Source organism: Pelophylax lessonae (assembly GCF_965119305.1).
Source record: "Pelophylax lessonae genome assembly, chromosome: 2".
Classification (NCBI taxonomy): Eukaryota; Metazoa; Chordata; class Amphibia; order Anura; family Ranidae; genus Pelophylax; species Pelophylax lessonae.
In genome coordinates, this window is record NC_138769.1 from 486172660 (window position 1) to 486195396 (window position 22737).

A 22737-nucleotide genomic window follows, 5' to 3' on the forward strand; every position below is an offset into this window, starting at 1 on the left:
TGATGCACAAGAAAGCCTGCAAACAGTTTGCTGAAGACAAGCAGACTAAGGACATGGATTACTGGAACCATGTCCTATGTTCTGATGAGACCACGATAAACTTATTTGGTTCAGATGGTGTCAAGCATGTGTGGCGGCAACCAGGTGAGGAGTACAAAGACAAGTGTGTCTTGCCTACAGTCAAGCATGTTGGTGGGAGTGTCATGGTCGGGGGATGCATGAGTGCTGCTGGCACTGGGGAGCTATAGTTCACAGTTCATTGAGAGAACCATGAATGCCAACATGTACTGTGACTAGTGATGTCGCGAACCTAAAATTCGCCATTCGCGAACGGCGAACGCGAACATCGGCAAATGTTCGCGAACCGGGCGAACCGCCATAGACTTCAATAGGCAGGCGAATTTTAAAACACACAGGGACTCTTTCTGGCCACAATAGTGATGGAAAAGTTGTTTCAAGGGGACTAACACCTGGACTGTGGCATGCCGGAGAGGGATCACGCAAAAAAAAGTTCTTAAAAATTATAATTTTTTGATAGAGAGCCAATTATTGGAAAAATTAAAAAAAAATAAAAATAAAAAATTTCTTTGGATTTAGCATCTGGGGGGTCTAAAAAGTGTACCTGTCAAGTTTCAGCTCTGTAGCATGTCCAGAACCCCTAAAAAACAGCATTTTTCTTATATTTTCAGGAATACGGCTTCTCTGCGGCTGGCTTTTTCTCTTGCAGGCATTTAGCGGGCATTTTTTTAGGCAGGCATGTCATTTTTTGTATTTAGTGTCTGGGGGGTCTAAAACGTGTACCTGTCAAGTTTCAGCTCTGTAGCATGTCCAGAACCCCTAAAAAATAGCATTTTTCTTATATTTTCAGGAATACGGCTTCTCTGCGGCTGGCTTTTTCTCTTGCAGGCATTTAGCGGGCATTTTTTTAGGCAGGCATGTCATTTTTTGTATTTAGTGTCTGGGGGGTCTAAAAAGTGTACCTGTCAAGTTTCAGCTCTGTAGCATGTCCAGAACCCCTAAAAAACAGCATTTTTGTTATATTTTCAGGAATACGGCTTCTCTGCGGCTGGCTTTTTTTCTTGCAGGCATTTATCGGGCATTTTTTTAGGCAGGCATGTCATTTTTTGTATTTAGTGTCTGGGGGGTCTAAAAAGTGTACCTGTCAAGTTTCAGCTCTGTAGTATGTCCAGAACCCCAAAAAAACAGCATTTTTCTTATAATTTTTAGTAGAAAACTAATGCAGTGTCTTTCCAGCTGTCTTTTTTTTTTTACTTTGCAAGCTGCTGTGCCACCTTATATATCAGTGGTGGGTGGGCAGTGGCACAGTACACTCTCTGTGGACCTGACAGCAGTCACTGGCACCCAGGCAACTGCAATTTAAAAAAAATATATATTTTTTTTTACTTTGCAAGCTGCTGTGCCACCTTATATATCAGTGGTGGGTGGGCACACAGTGGCACTGCAGTGGGCACAGTACACTCTGTGGACCTGACAGTCACTGGCAGCCCAGGCAACTGCAATAATAAAAAATATTTTTTTTTTTCAATTTATTGCAACAAGATGCTGTGCCACCGTATATATATCAGTGGTGGGCAGTGCACTGCAGTGGGTACAGTGCACTCTGTGGACCTGACACAGCACTCAACAATTATGACAGAGGAAAAAAAAAATATTTTTTAAAATGCCAGGTACTGTGCCTGTGCCACCCGAAATGAGTGTGGTGTGCACACAGTACAGTCTGTGGTAGGTCTGTGGCCTCTCACACACAGCGGGCAGGCAACTGCAGTCACAGTGTACAATATATATATATATATATATATATATATATATATATAGAAAAAACTCTATTACCTTACCAGCCCTTAAAAGGGCTTTTGGGGATCTAAATATATATTTATGTATATATATAAATAAAAAAAAAAAACCTCAATTACCAGCCCTTAAAAGGGCTTTTGGGGACACTAGATAGATAGATATATATATATATATATAAGAAGAAACAATTCAATTACCAGCCCTTAAAAGGGCTTTTGGGGACGTTAGATATATATATATATATATATATATATATATATATAAAAAATTACACAAATACCAGCCCTTAGAAGGGCTTTTTGGGGTGCTGTCCTTACAGCAGTAGTGGACCAAGAACACTGCAAGACCAGGAACACTGACTAACTGTCCCTAGCTTAATAGCAGCAGCAGCAGCAGCAGCTCTCTCCCTACTCTCACTACACACACTGCTTCAGAATGATCTAAGATGGATGCTGCCCTTGCTTATTTATAGGAGGTGGGAGGGTGTGGGAGGGAGGTATGCTGATTGGCTGGAAATGTGTCTGCTGACTGTGAGGTTCAGGGTCAAAGTTTGCCTCAATTATGTATTATGAGTGGCGGACCGAACATCGCATATGTTCGCCCGCAGCGGCGAACGCGAACATGCGAAGTTCGCCGGGAACTGTTCGCCGGCGAACAGTTCTATACATCTCTAACTGTGACATACTGAAGCAGAGCATGATCCCCTCCCTTTGGATACTGGGCCACAGGGCAGTATTCCAACATGATAACGACCCCAAACACACCTCCAAGATGACTACGGCCTTGCTAAAGAAGCTGAGGGTAAAGGTGATGGACTGGCCAAGCATGTCTCCAGACCTAAACCCAATTGAGCATCTCTGGGGCATCCTCAAACAGAAGGTGGAGAAGTGCAAGGTCTCTAATATCCACCAGCTCTGTGATGTAATCATGGAGGAGTGGAAGAGGACTCCAGTTGCAACCTGTGAAGCTCTCCATGCCCAAGAGGGTTAAGGCAGTGTTGGAAAATAGTGGTGGCCACAAAAAATATTGATATGTTGGGCCCAATTTGGAAGTTTTCACTTAGGGTTGTACTCACTTTTGTTGCCAGCGGTTTAGACATTACTGGTTGTGTGTTGAGTTATTTTGAGGGGACAGCAAATTAACACTTATAAAAGCTGTACACTCACTACTTTACATTGTAACAAAGTGTAATTTCTTCAGTGTTGTCAGATGAAAAGATATAATAAAATATTTATAAAAATGTGAGGGGTGTACTCACTTTTGTGAGATACTGTATATATATATATATATATAAAAAATTTTTAACTACTTTTTTTTAACACATTGTGGCCATAGCATTAAAGTGTTACCATAGTAACACTATACTTCTCAGGGGAAGTGATCAAGATTTATTTTTTTTTTTCACACATTATGCTTGCATATACACCGATGAATTTCATTGGTATAAGCAACCGTTTTTGCTGAATGAAACTTGTTCATTCAGTGTCTTTTGTTGTGATTATCTGTGATTGGTCAAAGCTAATCACATGTTACAGATGGGCTGAAATTGGCCCTATCTGTGCCATGTGATCACTGTGACAATTCACAACTAGCAACACAATTGTATACAATGGATGGCATGAAAGAAAGCCATCCATTGTTTAAAACTGTCATGTGGCTGTGCGAGAGGCGTTTTCTGGGAGGACATCATGTGACGTTATCCCAGAACATTAGTGCTCCTGTCTGGCTGTCATTTTACTATAGGCCAGTCAAGGAGGTGGTAAAGAAATGCTTTCCTGCCAAGTGATTTTTTTTAAATTGTCATGCATAAGTACATGCCCCCCAGGGCAGCCTCCATCGTCCTATGCCCTTTTTTTGAAAATCCCTTACCTAATAGCCTGGAAAATTGCCAGAACTGATTTCAAGATTCTGCTCCTATTGATTTCAATGGGGGTTTAAATCGATGCTTATGTAGAAACATGAAGTAGCCAAAGCACAGGAATGAATAAAAACATTGCAACAATAATAAAAACAAACAATCCACACTTAGACCCCATTCACACTGCCGCGACCAGAAAGTTGCCTCATAAGGGGCGACTTGTTAGCGCGACTTTCAGGGCGACTTTGCGCGAATTCAGCGCGACTTGTATGATAGACGACTTTGTACAACTTTGTATTTGGCCAATCAGAATATGATGGTTCTGGGTCATGCTCAATCACATCAAAAAAAGTTCTTAAAAATTGTCGTTTTTGATAGAGAGACAATTATTGAAAAAATGATTGAAAAAAAAAAAATGAGATTTCTTAGGATTTAGTGTCTGGGGGGGGGGGGGTCTAAAAAGTGTACCTGTGAAGTTTCAGCTCTGTAGCATGTCCAGAACCAGAAAAAAAGATAATTTTTCTTAGAATTTTTAGTAGCACAGGGATATGGCTCCGCTCCACCTGGGCGTTTTTGTTGCAGGCATTTATCGGGCATTTTTTGGGCGTCTTTGGAGGCAGGCATGACTTTTTTTGGATTTAGTGTCTGTGGGGTCTAAAAAGTGTACCTGTGAAGTTTCAGCTCTGTAGCATGTCCAGAACCAGAAAAAAAGATAATTTTTCTTATAATTTTTAGTAGCGTTTATCGGGCAGACACTAAATACAAAAAAGTCATGCCTGCCTCCAAAGACGCCCAAAAAATGCCCGAAAATGCCTGCAAGAAAAACGCCCAGGTGGAGCGGAGCCGTATCCCTGTGCTACTAAAAATTCTAAGAAAAATTATCTTTTTTTCTGGTTATGGACATGCTACAGAGCTGAAACTTCACAGGTACATTTTTTAGACCCCACAGACACTAAATCCAAAAAAAGTCATGCCTGCTTCCAAAGACGCCCAAAAAATGCCCGATAAATGCCTGCAACAAAAACGCCCAGGTGAAACGGAGCCGTATCCCTGTGCTACTAAAAATTCTAAGAAAAATTATATTTTTTTCCCATTGAAATCTATGGGACAAGTCGGATACAAGTCGCCTCAAAGTAGTACAGGACCCTTTTCTGAAGTCGGAGCGACTTCAGTAGTGCCAATTAAGACGGCACTCATTGATTAAAGGCCCGTACACACGTACCGATCGTCGGCATACAAACGTCGGTGGACGAAGGATCTGCCGATTGTACGCGTGTTAGTATGGTGCCTCCGACAGATGTCTGCGCACAATCCGCGGACAAAAGTCTTTCTTGCAAACATGAAAATTTTTGTATGCCGACACCAGAACGGACGATTGTTCGCCTGTCAGTACACAATTCGGCCGACAGACCGCAGTTTTGCAAGACTGGGCATGCTCAGAAAATAGAAAACACAGGGAAAGTTAACCATTACATGACATCACTTCTGCAGTCGGCGGACAAAATTCTTGTGCTGTCCTTGTGCTGTCTTTGCACTTTTCAGCAGACACCGACATCCCGGGGAGAAAAGAGGAACATTTGTAAGCCGACCATCAGTACGTGTGTACGGGGCTTTACACTGCTTTTGTTATGTCAAGCGACTTGGGGCGACTTGAGGGCACACAAGTCGCCTCACAAGTTGCGGCAGTGTGAATGGACTCCTACATTGAAGTAAAGAAGGTGCAGCTGCACCTTCTTTAGGCCAGGTACTAGTAGTAGGGATGTCGCATCCATCACAAAGAAATAGGGCCCATACCACATGTGGTATCACAATATTCGGGAGGAGTAGCAGAATGTGTTTTGAGGTGTAATTCTAATTATGCCTAGAAATATCAAACAAATGACATGTCCAAAAGGCTCATTATGCCTCATAGAAGAAATGTTGGGGTGTTTGCTTTCCATAATCCAAAATGTGAATATTTTGTGGGTGTTTCCACTGTCTGGGTGCTTCAGGGCCTCCAAAAATGTGATAAGTAGTCAGGGAATTGGTTGTGTAATTTATGCCCCTAGAATGCCTGAGGGTGCTCAATGGATGTTGGGCCTCTCTATGTGGCTAGGCTATAAAAAAGTCTCACATGTGTGCTACTTAAGGGGAGTAGCAGAATGTATTTTGGGGGGTCCATATTATGTGTTAGAAATAGCTTAGAAATTTAAAACTTTTGTGTAAACAAATACTTTTTCATTTTCTTTCCACATTTTCCAAAAACTTGTGACAAAAAAATAACATGCTTAACCACTTAAGCCCCGGAAGATTTTACCCCCTTCCTGACCAGGGCCTCTTTTGCGATTCGGCACTGCGTGATTTTAATGGACAATTGCGCGGTCGTGCAACGCTGTACCTAAACGAATTTGGCATCCTTTTTTTCCCACAAACAGAGCTTTCTTTTGGTGGTATTTGATCACCTGTGTGATTTTTTGATCATGCGCTATAAACAAAAAAAGAGCGTCGATTTTGCAAAAATAACAATATTTTTCACATTTTTTTATAAGAAATTCCCCAAAAAAATGTAAAAATCAAAATTTTTTAACATTTTAGGCCAATTTTTTTTTACCATATGTTTGGTAAAAAAAATCGCAAAAAGCGTATTTTGATTGGTTTGCGCAAAAGTTATTGAGTTTACTAACAAAGGGAAAGATTTTTGTCATTTTTGTTGTTTTTTTTAACGCGTAATGGCGGCGATCTGCGATTTTGTTTGCGGGACTGCGACATTGGGTTGGACAGATCGGACCCTTAAATTACATTTTGACACTTTTGGGGTTACCAGTGACATTACTACAGTAATCAGTGCTATACATATGCACTGTTACTGTAAAAATGACTCTGGCAGTGAAGGAGTTAACTGTATTGGAGAGGGAGGGGTTAAGTGTGTCCTAGGGGCGTGTTTCTAACTGTGATTGACTGTGGCTTGATGTGTAGGAACAATGATCAACGGCCCTACATAGTAGAACCATATGATCACCATTCTTACACAGGGAGAACTGACAGGCGGCTTTGTTTACACTAGCCACCTGCCTTTCTCCCGCTGTCACGGACGATCGTGAGTGCCCGGCGGACATCGCGCGGGGGGGTCCGTGACCGAGCGGGATCGCGCATCCGTAGCCCTACGTTGCTCTGCCTGTGAGGGGCTGACTGCCGACGTAAATAGTCGTGCGGCAGTCGGCAAGTGGTTAAAAAATTAATTGTAGCACTCTCCTAGGTAGGTGCTAATAAGAGAGTATACATCATACGCCAATGCTACATTATTATGTCTCATAGAAAATACATTAGGGTGTTTGCTTTCCAAAATATGGTCAGTTTGTTTTTATTGTCCCGGTGCTCTAGGACCTTCAAAAATAGGTGGTCAGGAAATTAGATTCATAATTTATGATTCTTGAAAGGCCCAGGGTGCTTTTATGATTTTGGGCCCCTCTGTGTGGTTGGGCTGTGAAAAAAATCTCACACATATGGTATTGCCTTACTCGGGAAGAGTAGCATAATGTGTTTTGGGGTGTGATTTCAAGTATGCCTATGCCGTGTGTGAGAAATAACTTGTTAAAATAACACTTGCGTGACACATTTTATTTAATTAGTTTATTTTTCAAAGAATTGTGGGAAAAATTTACAGCTTCATAGAATTCACCACTAAATACCTCAGACTGTTTCGTTTCCAAAAAGTGGTCATTTGGAGGGTATTTGTAAAGTCCTGCATTTTAGAGCCTCAATAAATTAGTTAGGCTGTCAATACATCAGGATTAACCAATTTTAATATACTGTATATGTATCTTAGCTTGTGAACTCTAAAGCTTTCACACAGACTAGTAATATACACTAATTTGGGTTCTTTTTTACCAAAACTATGTAGCATATTACATTTTGGCTTACATTTATGAAAAATGTTTCTGTTTTAAAATCTTGTAAATAAATAGTCTAAGAAAAACCTGTTTGTTGTTTTTTTTAAATTTCAGTCCTTCTTCATTTATTTAGCAAAAAATACAAAAACCCAGTGGTGATTATACATCACCAAAAGAAAGCTCTTTGTGTCTCAAAAAATGATAAAAAATATCATTTTGGATACAGTGTTGCATGACAGTATTTTAATTCAAAGCCGGTTCACACTGAGGCGACACGACTCCTTACTACTTCGGGGGCGACTTGTGCATTACATTGCACCACGACTTCGGAGCGACTTGCAGGGACTTCACATAATGGAAGTCTATGCAAGTCGCTCCGAGGTCGCCCCGAAATAGTACAGGACCCTTTTTCTAAGTTGGAGCGACTTGTGTCGCTCCTATTAGAACGGGTCCTGTAGCGGTCAATGGACCGTGAGGGAGCGCGACTTGTCAGGCTGACAAGTCGCCTGACAAGTCGCGCTAGTGTGAACCGGCTCTCAAAGCGTGAGCACTGAAAGCTGAAAATTGACCTGGGCAGAAAGGGGGAGTAAGTGTCCGGTATTGAAGTGGTTAAGGTCCATTCCTACTATTGCACTGCTTAGCAAGCATTTTTTCCTAATTACACCCCAACACACCTTAGCAATGGATGTTCTTTGCAGCGCAACAGATGTTGTGGTGTGCTGCCGAAAATGCTACATGCACTTTTTAGTGACACGTTGAGCAGCCCATTCAAATTAATCAGCTGCATTATCGCAATGCATGCCATATCATGTGTCCTCATGCAGCACAATAGTGTGAATGGGTCCCTAAATTGCTGGGAGCTGTAAGTGCAATGTTACCTACTTTAGCTCTGTTTGCTCTTTAGGAACTTTGACTAAATATTTGCTCTGTCGTTATTTGTGTCTGCACCCGAAAGGGTTAACCTGCTGTTAGAACTGGTCACCAGATGACTGTTCCTATTAAAACACAAGGCTTATTTATACAGATGGATTCTTAAAAGTGGGATTTTCTTTCCGCATCTACTAAGTTGTTATTCTGAAAGCTTTTCTCCCCCATCTAGTTATTGCACATGAATTAGTTTCTGAAACTATAATATTTTTATATGAGCGATTACATACTTTAGTGCTGCACGTGGAATGGTGTTTTGGAGCAAAGTTTTCTGCAGGTATTTCAAGTATGAGCGTGTCTGCACAGGGAAGAAAAAAAGACATCTGTACAGGGTACTTTGTGTGTCAGAATCAAACATCTGGATTTACAACTGTTTCTAATTACTTGACTGACTAGACTGTAAACTTAGGCTCTGGCATTAGAGTCCCTCCTAGAGAGCTGCCCAAATCCTTACAGGCAGCTAATCAAAGGCACTGTGCAGGAGGATAGCTTGTGAGCCGGTTTTGGCCAGCTTTGAGCCCTGGAGCTCCAGTGTGAGCTGTGCTTTAGAAAAGAAGACCTCCGAGTGCTGCCTGGAGTTTGTAGAAAACTCTTCTCACTAGATCAAGTATGCACGCTGGAGCTCTGGTCAACTTTGTGTGGGCTTCTGTCTTCTTCAGCGTTGTAGCCGCTGTGCCGCAGAACCTCAAGTAAGTGCTTATTCTCTCTGAGGTTTGCTGATTACATATTAAGCATGCTCAATATGTGGTTTTGGGAGCTTACTGAGGAATCCAGAACTCTGAATTAGGATCTGATGTCTGTGATTGCTTGTTTGTTTGCATACAGTAGTCCACAGCTGTCTACGGCTTTATAAAGTAACACCAGGCCTGGTCTTGTGTTGATATAATTTGCATTTGTAGATTCATTAGTAAACCTTGAAACAATAAAATATTCTTTACCATATCAGGGTCTGTGTATGCACAAAAAACAGTCAACAATGCAAAGTTGGGAATCATGAGCAAAATAAATCATTTTATGTAGGAGTAATAAATTATAAGGTTTAAAACACAAAGGTGAAAAGTTTTGTTTGTGCTTTAGTTATGAATTTGTTTTATCACCCCCCCCCCCCTCCTTTTATCAGAATGCAACACCTTCTTTGATTCATTTACACATCTATATCTAATGGTGTGATTTATGTTTTAATATTTCTTCTCTATGTCTATTTATTCCTCTGTTCAAGTGTCTTTTGTTTCATTGTTATGCTTTTGTAAACTTGCTTGCACGTTAAATATCCTAAAGAGAACTTGTTAGCCTGATGTTATTTGTCATTGTCCAAGCTTATATCCAGCATTCAAAAAGCACTCAGAATTACTATCAGGGATGGCATAGCATATGATGTTGCTTGGCCCCAGAACTAGTACCATTTGCAGGAGTTGGGCAGTGACAGACTCTAGATCAGGGGTCTCCAAGCTTTCTAAACAAAGGGCCAGTTTACTGTCTTTCAAACCTTAGGAGGACCAGGCTGTGGCCAGCGGGAGTGGAAAATGTTCTCGTGTCAGTGGGAGTAAACAGCGTCCCCTTTTTGATATTACAGGGAGGAATAGTATCCTATCATTGGTGTCAGTAGGAGAAATACGCCCCATCCTTGATGTCAGCGGGAGGAATAGTGTCCCATCTTATTATTAGGGGGAGAAATAGTGACTCATCCTGGTGTCAGTGGGAGAAATAGTGCAGCATCATTGGAGTCAGTGGGAGGAATAGTGTCCCATCATCTGTGTCAGTGGGAGGAATGGTGCTCCATCGTTGATGTCAGTGGGAGGAATAGTGTCCCATTGTCGATGTCAGTGGGAGAAATAGTGTCCTATCTTGTTATTAGGGGGAGGAATAGTGACCCATCCTGGTGTCAGTGGAAGGAATAGTGCCGCATCATTGGTGTCAGCGGGAGGAATAGTGTCCCATCATTGATGTCAGTGTGAGGAATAGTGCCCTATCATTTATATCAGTGGGAGAAATTGTTCCCTATCATTGGTGTCAGTAGAAGGAATAGTGCCACATTGTCAGCATCAGTGGCCTGAACTATGTCCCTCAGTTGCTGACAGTGGGGGGAATAATGCCATAAAGGCAGGATAAAAGCAAGCAAAGATCCAAAGTTTTGAGACCACTGCTCTAAAACTTAGAAACATTGACAGATTCTCTTTAAAACTTAACTCTAGACATAAAAACTTTCATAAAATACACTGCTCAAAAAAAATAAATGAGGTCGGGCATTGTCACGCACCAGGAGGAACCCATGACCCACTGCACCGGTGTAGGGTCTGACAATGGGTCCAAGGATTTCATCCTGATACCTAATGGCAGTCAGAGTACCATTGTCTAGCCTGTAGAGGTCTGTACATTCCTTCATGCATATGGCTCCCCAGACCATCACTGACCCACCACCAAACAGGTCATGTTAAACGATGTTACAGGCAGTATAACGTTCTCCATGGCTTCTCCAGGCCATTTCATGCCTGTCACATGTGCTCAGGGTAAACCTGCTCTTATCTGTGAAAAGCACAGGGCCCCAGTGGAGGACCTTCCAATTCCGGTGTTCAATGGCAAATGCCAATTTAGCTCCACGGTGCCAGGCTGTGAGCACAGAGCCCACTAGAGGACCTCAGGCCACCCTCACGAAGTCTGTTTCTGATTGTTTGGTCAGAGACATTCACACCAGCGGCCTGCTGGAGGTCATTTTCTAGGGCTCTGGCAGTTCTCATCCTGTTCCTCCTTGCACAAAGGAGCAGATACTGGTCCCGCTTAAGGGTTAAGGGCCTTCTAAGGCCCTGTCCATCTCTCCTAGAGTAACTGCCTGTCTCCTGGAATCTCCCCCATGCTCTTGAGACTTTGCTGGGAAACACAGCAAACCTTCTGGAAATGGCACATATTTATGTGCCTTCCTGGAGGAGCTGGACTGCCTGTGCAACCTCTATAGGATCCAGGTATCACCTCATGCTACCAGTAGTGATACTGACCCTAGCCAAATGCAAAACTAGTGGGAAACAGTCAGAAAAGATGAAATTTCAGCAAAATGGACTAGCCTGCTACATACTTCTTTCACTTTGATTTTAAGGTGTATCTTTGAATTCAGCCCTCTGTAGGTTGATAATTTTCATGTCCATCAAACGATGTGGCATCCTTTCATTCATAACACATTACCCAGTCCAAATCAGTATAGATAACTAGCATGATATGTTTCCCCATTGAGATCTTATGTGTTTTTAAAGTGTTCTTTTAAATTTTTTAAGCAGTGAATATATTTGGTACCTTTTTTTGCCAAGATGTACCCAGGCATCACATCTCTTTTGTGCCCCTTAATAGTCCCAAAATCCCAGGTATACCATAGACCTGAAACTGAAGCAACATCCCAGCCTCCCACAATCCAACGAATGTGCTAATACACTGAGATAAAGGCATTCTATTAGTTTTTGGGGGGCTGGAACTGTTGTTACAGAAAGTTTGTGGGGATAGCTTAAAGTAGTTGTAAAGTCAAAGAGTAGGATTACTGCCAGCCACTCTTTTCTTATAACGTATACTGCACAGTGTAAATGTTTTTTTAAAATGATGCCACTAAATATCTTATTTCAGATCGCCTCTGTGCGTTAACATGCCTTTCCGCCGCTTTCCTCCCCCAATCTAAGGGCTACAGCAGGAGGGGTTAAGAATCCCCTCCCATTTTAGCCAGAAGGTCACGTGGCCGCTGTGCTGTACGCTCAGCCCCTCATGCTGTAGTCCTTAGAGAAAAGCACAGAGGTCACATGACCACATAGAGGCGACCTGACATAAGGTATTTAGCAGTATCATTTAAAAAAAAAAAACATTTCCACCGTGTAGTATACCTTATTAGAACAGAGGGACTTGCAGTAATCCTACTCTCTGACTTTACTGCCAGCTACTAATCGCTCACGCACTAGGAGCTGACAGGCAGGGAGGGAGGGGGAGAGCGAGACAGAGACGGAGGCACGTAAACTGACCATTGTATCATGGATCAGCAGCTATGAGTACCATGGTCAGTTCAGCTTAGGAGACACAGGAACAGGCAGGATCATCCAGGTTTTTTTTATAGCATAGAAAGGGACAGATTAGACAGCACAAGCACAATGCTGTTTAACCTGCTTTAAAGGAACAGGATCTTTTTTTTTAGGGTTACAACCTCTTTAAGCTCTGAGCCAGTGCTAAATTTTTAAAATATTGCGGCCAAATTATGGGGCTTCCTGGGTGCATATAAAAGGCATTTTTATATAAAAGGAAAACTTCTAGGCACATGTAGTGATAGTTATTAGGCACATAATTTACACTTACTGACTATATGAGACAAGGTTACCTACAGATATGGCATAAAACATTAAAATGCAACCCCTGTCCTTCCACACTTTTCTGATAAATTTAGGACAATAATAACTTTCTAAACAATATTCATCATTTATTTTTTCCACAACTTCTGCACAAGCATTTGAGGCATCTAGTGTGGGCAATGAAAATTGCTCTTATTTTGTAATATGCTCTGTGATCACTTATGGTTTTCTAACCTACTAATGAAAGATACCATTTTTTTTTATCTTACAGAAGCGTATCCTCACCGACAAATTGTAGATTTTCAACTTCTGCATCAATAAGCCGTTGCAGGACTCCAGATGGTTTAATTTGTAGTGGCCGAGGAAAATGTGATTGTGGGGTATGCATATGTGAAGTGAAAGAACCTGAAAAATATTATGGACCTTTATGCGAGTGCCATGACTGGGTCTGCCACACTTATGATGGACAAGTTTGTGGAGGTAAGATCATTTAACAACAACAATGAATAATCAGAAGTGTGTCTCATACTATAAGACACTATAAAACAATACAGTTTATCAAGTTCTATAAAGGCCAGGGCTTGCAATCTATTAACTCTGCCATGTGCCAGAAGGTCTACTGTTTGCTAAAACACTTGTTGGTGGTAATTTCAAGTGGTACCACAAAGTTCTGCAGTAGTCTCATTTAGATATTTCAGACCTTAAAGAGGAAGTAAAGTCTTGAAAAACATTTTTCTTTTACCTGCAAAGTAAATGCATAATGTGCTAGTATGCAATGCATACTAGCACATTATGTGACACTTATCTGCAAACGAGGCCCGCTTTTCCCTGCTGGAGGCCACATCCATCTTCTTCCATATTCCTTTCGGGCGTGCTACTGGCTGGAGCCGTGTGACGTCACTCCTGCGCATGCGAGTGGGAGCTGCTGAATACGGCACAGGGCTCTGAAGAAACGGCATGGGCGGCCGTTCTTTCAGAGCGCATGCCCCGATGACGTCATTGGCTGCATGCAATGTAAACATCTCCTAAACGGTGCAAGTTTAAGAGATATTTACAGTACCTATAGGTAAGCCCTATTATAGGCTTACCTATAGGTACAAACAGTACAGGTGGGTTTATATTGTACTTGCTACTTACTTTTATGCATCCATGTAAAAAGAATAAGTTAAAAAATTTGGTTATGAAATGTTTTTCGGATCTTTTCCTAGGCACTGTACAGGAAACGGAGTAATTAGGTCCAGAAATCTTCGTTGTGTTTATATCATAAACAATAAAGAAGTAACAACACCTTTTTTGTAGTAGAAGGTGTGAAACATATGGAAGGCAGCATACTAAAGAAAGTAGAACAAGCCCCTCCAATTTATACATGTTCAAGCTTATTATAACCTTATATCCTATATTAAATTATTCTCTACAATTCATACCCTGAATAGTCTAAGGTTTTAAGTGTTCTATGCCAAGGTTCAGTTTTGGGACCATTAAACCTCACTTCGCTTACAAATCAAATAGATTTTGGTTTAAAAGTACTGTTTCTGTGTTTGCAAATGGCAAAACACTATTGTAGCACTGTCCCTGTAGGGCTTGCTGTGTGATGACATTGTGGGTCTCCTCTGATTACCTGCAGACACTCACTTAGTGACAGCTCACTCATCCATCCTTACTCCCAATTACTCGTTACCCAATAAACAGTCCAGGGGTTTTGGTTTTTGGTATTTATTGTGGAAATTGGATGGGAGAAGGGAATAGTGGGATACTCCAACTTTAACTATTTTCAGTTGATAAGGACAACTCTCACTTGGCCTCACCAGGTTACTTGTAGAACCAGTCACACTGCTTTAACCATACTGCCATTGTATGGAAGGGGTTATGTCTTCTTGCTCTCTGCAGCAGCAGACTTGATGCACCATATTATCTTCAGGACACTTTCTAGCATCCCCTTTACTGACAACCGTCCACTGAGTCTTCTAGCTGAAGGGATGGTCCTCTCAGGACAGGCCCAGTGACACAGATCTGTACTTATGAGGCCGCATGGTAACTTCAACAGAGGAGGAGCTGTCCCCTCCCCCTGGGACCCTGCTCTTTAGCTGAAAGACCCCGAGCACATGTGCCCTTGGCATTTATACAGTATCCCAGCATGCACTGATGCACATTCCTTTGACAATCACCAGGGCTGTACTAAATGCCTGTGTACTCATTTGTCAAGTTTCCTCCCACTGTTAATATGCCTCCATATCAGACCAGTGTGAAACACTTCAGACATACTGAACAGCACATGAGCACCTTGAGCAGATCTCACTAGCAGATCCTGCTCTCTGGTAGGCCAGGAACAATATCGATTTCCCTGGCAATCTTTCTGGTAAGCAGAAAAAGATCCAAAACTATACTCTCTCTCTCTAGCACCTACTTAGGAGGGTGGTACACTATATAATACCATACAGTTGCTCAAAGATGTCTCCAACTTTTAGGCTAACTAAGCAAGTTGGTAAATTGGGCAGGTATTTGACAGATAAAATTGAAAGCATTTGTAAAGCTCATTTTTTAATAAAATAACAAACACGTTTTACTTACTGGCTCTGTGCAATGGTTTTGTACAGAGCAGCTCAGAACCTCCTCTTCTGGGGTCTCCCTGGCAGCACTCTTGGTTCCTCTTTTTCTCTGTGGGCCAACACAGCAAGCTTCCGATGATGACACACCTGCGGGCTTGATCTCAAGTTGAGCTATGTGCTTATATAGACACACAGTGCGGCTGAGCCCCCAGACTTTAACAAAGGAAGTGTAACCTCTGTATATGGAAAGGTTTTTAACTGTAGGAGCTCTGAAAAGGTAGAATAGTTGTCCTTCTACAACAACTGGTGCTGGTAGGTTCATTCGATTGTTTCATAAAAGGGTTGGATGTGCTGCTAAATCTAAAAATAAGTCTCTACCCATATTTATAATGAGTTACCCCCCAGCTACTTCACTAACCTTGTCTCAAAATACCAACTTAATCATTCTCTTCGTTCCTTACAAAAAATCCTGCTCTCTAGCTCCCTTGTCACCTCCTCCCATGCTCGCCTCCATGACTTTTCCCAAGCCTCTTCCATCCTATTAAACTCCCTAACCCAATCTGTCCGATTTATCTCCTACTCTGTTTGCTTTTAGACAATTCCTGAAACCCCCCCCCCTTCTTCAGAGAAGCCTATTCTGCCCAAACCTAACAACTGTACTTTTATTTTATCCATCAGCTCATCCCCCACAGTTATTACATGTTTTATCACTTGACCCTCCCTCCTGGATTGTAAGCTCTAATGAGAAGGGCCTTCAAATTCTTCCCATATTAAATTGTATTATAACTGTACTGTCTCCCTTCATGTTGTAAATCGCTGCGCAAACTGCTGGTGCTATAAAATCCTGTATAATAGTAAAAACAGGGCTTTTTTCAGCAGGAACGCGGGGGAACGCAGTTCCGGCACCTTCAGCACTGAATGTATGTAATGGCAAGGGGTGCTGGAGCGGAGGTGGTATTTTGTAACAGGGGGCCCATTGTGTGAGGGATCTATTGTTGCTGGGGTGGGGACTTTTGTTTCTAGGGGGATATATTGTTGCTGTGGTGGGATCTATTGTTGTTGGTGGGATCTAGTGTGGCCGGGATTATTTTTACTGCTTTTTCTGTTATTATTAATAAATTGCATACAAATTACTTAATTACTTACAAAATGATACTTGGTTCTGTATTCTCTAAAAGGGGTGGTACTGGGAGGTGGGTGGAACCAAGGGACGGTACTTAAAGGTAGGTGGGGGGCAGAGACAAGGGGTGACTCAAAAGTGTGTGTGGGGGTTCCTGCACCTATTCTCTGAGAAAAAAAGCCCTGAGTAAAAATTATAAAAATACACTGTATATTGTAGATCCAGGGAGTTATCCAATTGCTTTAATAGATGAGAAACATTTTTTTTCCTTACTGGAGCGAATTGGCTAATGCGTTATACAAGTTTTTTGCCTTCATCTGTTTCACTTTGGCTTTTCGGAATCTGGGGTTGCAAGGTCTTTAGCCGATTTATTTTTATTTTTTTCTCTGGTGACTGATCTCATGCACATGTCTTTTGTAATGGTAACTATCTAATGATTTAAATATGGTAGGGGGATCTTGCTACTGGAATCCCAAAGAGATGCAAAAACTAATGGGTGATTCAGCTCGCTGTACCTCTACCTGAAATTTCACTTTTGGTAGCTTGAACGGCTTTAAAATGCTAGTGGGTCCATGTGTTTTATACCAGGGACACTTTTTTCTAGGACTGATTCCATACTGGCACTGCTGTGCCTATTAACGACTCTTGGACTGAACTATCGTTTATATTTCCTATAGCATTAGTAGCTGGTATATATGATTTATGACACATGTTTTGGTCTCTTTTCTTCTTAGAAGCAGTGAGGAGTGCAACTAGTACAGACTTTGGGAACTCCTTTGTATGTCAGTTCCTAAGTAGAACATACATTATGCAAATCACCCAACTGAAAATCTGTTTTCATTGTCAAAGGTTTCTGTTTTCTGCTGCTTTAAATAGTCTATACAATATGAGGTATCATTTATTAACGAGAATGTTTTTATTCCTGGTAATTAAATGCAGACTGGTGAACAATCAGGGTAAACTTTTCATCTCCGAAAGAGTTCTGAGACAGAGGTATGTGGTTAGTGCTTCAGGGGTAGTTATTTTAGTAGTTCTAGAGAGTGGATTGTAATATTGAACGTGGAAAGAATTCTCTTTTTTTTTTGGGCTGTGGGGGAAGGGAGACCTAGGCATGTGTACTGAAAATTTCTAACTAGTTTCACACCAACGTGTCAGTTTCAAAAGCCAAAAACCACAATTAGATCAGCTTCAGTGTAAGAGGAATTCCGTTAGGAAAGAAATAACTGCAAGACATTCCAGCCAAGGGATTGGCATAACTGCGTAGGAAAAATATATTTCTAACAGAGACTTGACAAATGTTTCAGAGTCATGCAAATAAGGACAGTTAGCACACATTGTACAGTATTTCTTTTTCACTTTGAGTATCTAAAAGTTGAAACATGCTATACACTAAAAGGTAACAGGAAAGAAGTGATCAATCTGTAAGGGCCGGTTCATATTTGTGCGAGTGCGGTGATCGCATGTAATTCGGGGCGCACTGCTCCTTCATTACATGCGATCAGATGTGCAGATGCAAATTCAGCCATACACTTTGTATGGCTGAATTCGCACTGTATCCGCACCAAACACGCACATGACCCTTTTTTCCAGCCGCATCAGGATCGGATCGCACAGTGGTTCACACTTGTACGCTCCGATCCTGTGCAAACTGTCGGATCGCACAGCGATATGCGATCAAACTGGGGGTGTCATTAACATTTAATTGACACCCCCTGCATATCGCATATGGCAGTGTGAACTGCCAGATGTGCGTTTGCGATGCGGGAACAGGCTGCGAATTCGCAGCCTTTCCGCATCGCACAAGTGTGAACCGGCACTAAGCCCTCATTCACTTTAGAGAGATTTGTCATGCGACAAAGGTCAAATTGCATGACAAGTCGCAGCCTATTGCCGGCAATGGCACCATTCCAATCGGTGCGATGCCGACTTTGCAGCACCACACCGATTTGCAAAAGTGGTTCCTGCACTACTTTTTCAGATTTTAGGTGCGACTTCAATAGATATCTATGCTTGAAGCCACATAGATGTCTTTTAAGTAGTACCTGAAATCACACTGACCTGCTGCTACTTTGAAATTGTGCTACTTCAAGTGAAGTAGCTTGATTTTAAAGTAGTTTCCATGTGAACCAGGGCTAAATGTCTAATGCTGTGAAAGTCCACTCTGGTTAAATAATTGTACATGCTCAATTTTTTTTAATGTTATACTTACCAAATACAAAATAAAGCACAAATGTGTACCTACTTTCTTGAATTTAACATATAAAATCAGTTAAACCCTATTACACAGCTGCTGTTGCAATGGTGCTCTGTCCCTTGAACAGATAGAAAAAAAAAAAAATCATAGCACTATCTATATTATAATCCTTACAATCGTATAAACCTTATTATAAACCTTACAATCAAATCACAATCAAGGTTTTTTTTACTTTAGTACAGAGAATGCATTAGGTTAAAAAAAAAAAAAAAAAAAAAAAACCTTCTGATGTTAGAACCACTTTAAAATGTAACTATAGGCAAAATCAAAAAATACATATATGATGCTGTCTATTTCTAGCAGTTTTGTTTCCCTTAGCCCCCCTTCTCATAACATTGTTTTATTACCTGTTGATCCTGCCAGTAGAGCCATTATTTATTCACTTCCTGTAATAGGGTGATACTGAGCATTCTGCAGTTAAAATGAATTGTGTTGTCCCCATTTGGCAAAGGGTCGCCTTAGATGGACATGAAGTTTTGACATTTCCAAATACCAAAAGGCATATGTTCTGTATTCTTACTTGGTGCACTAGTTTTTTTTTTGATGCAGTCACTGCTACTTTTAAGAGGCAATAACTGGGTTTGCCAAGGTATTTTCTGTACACAAAATGGAAAATATTTAATAATATATAATATATTTAAGTTTTGTGCCTGGAGTGAACTTTTAAGTAAAAGACAACAAAATAAAGCTCAACTTTAACCAACGCTTTTTAAGCAGTTTTTTTTTCTCTTTTGGAAATAAGATTTAAGCCACATAAATAAAACTAAAAAAACAAAAAAATGTGCTGCACCAGAATAGTGATACAATGGTTCCTATAGGTGAATCATAAAGGTGATATACAAATATAAAACCAAAAAAATATGTCACCCCAAAAAAATAAGTCCTCAAAAGGAATAATGGTGAAAACAAAAAATAATGTTGGTGAAAAAAAAAATAAAAATAATAAATAATATATACACACAAAAAATTATAATCACTCCAGTCTCATACACCTCCGAGGAAAATGCAATATTCATGCTCCTTACTCCACCACCACCAAGTGTTTAGGCCTCTCACCTTCTCATCTGACCAAAGAGTCACCAATGGGTCAGATAAAGCAGTCCCCTTTAAGGGTAAAAGGATCGATGGGCAGATATACACTTAGAGCTGTGAGGATATTCCAAGGACCAGCACCGTATCATTCGTAGTCCACCAGGCAATGTATAGGGAAAGATAAAGAACATCTAGTGCTCTCTGATAAGGTATATAGCACGACCCCCTTCAGGGCTGCTGGTTAGTGGAAGAACCTCTGCACTTACCTGATCCTGAGAATTATCCAACCCACTGGGCACTTTAAGTTCAGACATTCAGAGATGATCTCCAAAATACACTGATACAATAGAGTCTGACTGTTTACTGAGATAAAAGGTAAATTAATCAACTTAACAAGAACAGATAAGGTTCTGTAATAACAAACATTGCAGTATCAATTCATTAAGAGCCAGTTCACATTAGCGCGACACGACTCCTTACTACTTCGGGGGTGACTTGTGCATTACATTGCACCACGACTTCGGAGCCGACTTGCAGGGACTTCCCATAATGGAAGTCTATGCAAGTCGCTCCGAGGTCGCCCCGAAATAGTACAGGACCCTTTTTCTAAGTCGGAGCGACTTGTGTCACTCCTACTAGAACGGGTCCTGTATCGGTCAATGGACCACGAGGGAGCGCGACTTGTCAGGCTCGCCTGACAAGTCACGCTAATGTGAACCGGCTCTTAAACCCCACTTATTACAAGGGAGCTCAAAAGACAGACAATGCAAAAATAAATGCTTATTCAACAGAGTATTATATGCAATGAATAATAGTGACTGAAATAACTACCAGCTTTAACTGTCAGGGCTATTGCTAGATGTATTAACCAATAACACTGCTTAACTTCTTCTAATATCAGAACTAACACTACCTCAGGTTTACCACATAAGAATCTAACACTATTTCAATGGGTCACCTTTAAGGATTGTGAGCAATGAAGTTCCTGCTCTAGCAAGGCCTTGCAGAATCTTCGCTGGCAGTTGGAGCTCTTCATCACTCTTCAGTGTGATATTTGTAATCCCAATGTAGTAGTATCTATGAAATCCTATCTGCAGTCACTGTATAGTGGATGCAGGTTTATACTTGCGATTCAGATGTCAGCAGGCACTTTTTCACGCAGCAGTGTCCACATGTGACTATCCAGTCACCCAAGCGGAATGTCTCCTCACGAAGCTACGTCATTGGGGATGTTCGGCTCTCGCTGTTCCGGTCAGTCAGTTCAGCTTCACCCGCTCCGTACTCAGCTCAACTGGATCTGTCACCTCCCTGTGACTACCAGCATCCCCACCGCTGAGGATGGGCTCCGGTCTCTCTAGGCCGTACTCTCAGGCCTCCGTCACCAACTGTGCCCTCAAGCACCTCTCAGACCGATCCGTCCTCCACAAGTCCTGGAAGCAAGAGAGCACGCGCTTGGCCCCGCAGAGAGGTATATAGGCTCTCCCATGATCCTTCACTCTCCCATGGCTCCCTGGGAGTATAGACCCTTCTGCCATCCATGTAGCAATCTGCCATCCACACCAAATTATATCTCCCACAATCCTATTTGTCCATTTCCGGGGAAAGCCAATCCTTCTTGTAAAACTCTTAAAGGAGCACTGTAGTTGCATTATAACGATAACTTGTTTATATATACCTATATACTTCTGACATATATACATATAATATATAGTAACCCCTGCTTGGCTACAGGTACATAAGCTTTATTAGAGAAAATAATCCACTTACAAGCAAAGCACTTATCAGCTGTTCTGTAGCAGAGAGATGATGTGACCGACAGGCTCCGCCCCTACACGCATTACGTCGAGCGTCAGTATTGACTTCATCGGTACGCTTGACGTAATACATATAGGGGCGGAGCATGTCGGTCCCACGTCACATCATATTTCTGCTACTGAACAGCTGATACAGCTCGCACTGCTGAAGTGCTTTGTTTGTAAGTGGATTCTTTTCTCTAATAAAGCTTATGTACCTTATCAGAGAGCACTAGATTTTCTTTATCTTTCCCTATACATTGCCTGGTGGACTACGAATGAGACGGTGCTGATCCTTGGGATATCCTCACAGCTCTAAGTGTATATCTGCCCATTGATCCTTTTACATTTAAAGGGGACTGCTTTATCTGACCCATTGGTGACTCTTGGGTCAGATGGGAAGGTGAGAGGCCTAAACACTTGGTGGTGGACTAAGGAGCAGGAATATTGCATTTGCATTTTCCACGGAGGTGTATAAGACCGGAGTGATTATAATTGTGTGTGGACTTTTGGATTATTATATTTCTTATTTATTTTTATTTTTCACCAACATTATTATGTGTATTCACCATTATTCCTTTTGAGGACCTATTTTTTGGGTTGACATATTTATTTGGTTTTATATTTGTATATCACCATTATGATTCACCTATAGGAGCCATTGTATCACTATTCTGGCGCAGCACATTATTTTGGTTATGTATGATTAATTGTGGAGTTGAAACACATTGAGTGACAGCTTTCCGAGTTTTTTTATTTATATATTTTTATGTATATGTAATTCATTTTGTGCACAATTGTTTTTCACTTAATGAGGTGCGCTGATAGTTTTTTACTTATTACATGAATAAAACCGACTCTTGTAAGCTCCCCAACTAGCGTTATATGGTTTCTCCCAGTTTCCACTGACACGTTTGCTGGACTACTTGGCCTGTTACGGGAAGTAAAAATAGCTCTAATGTCAGGATGGACAGGTAATAAGATTTACAGGAATATGAAAACAAAGCTGTTGTGTTAACGCTACTGACATACTGCATCAAATATGTATTTATTTTGCAAGTCTTCCCAGATAATTTTAATAATGGCTGCCGCCTGCCATGATTCTAGACAAACTCCCTCTCAGTCTCCACTGTAGAAGGGTGAGGATGCAGTAGACTTGGAAAACACATTGTCATGCCTTTTATAAAAAAAGAGAAAAATATCGTCTATTTTG

The 22737-nt window shown here is 41.3% G+C and overlaps 1 protein-coding gene across 1 annotated transcript in view; it reads left to right on the forward strand.

Moving 5' to 3' along the window:
* Window positions 1-8888: 8888 nt before the first annotated feature.
* ITGBL1 (integrin subunit beta like 1) overlaps window positions 8889-22737 on the forward strand; it is a 414064-nt gene continuing 400215 nt past the window's right edge. The window contains exons 1-2 of the mRNA XM_082245389.1: window positions 8889-9158; window positions 13051-13259. Coding sequence (XP_082101515.1) covers window positions 9079-9158; window positions 13051-13259 — 289 coding nt within the window. The 5' untranslated portion in view covers window positions 8889-9078. The remainder of the gene's footprint in view (window positions 9159-13050; window positions 13260-22737) is intronic.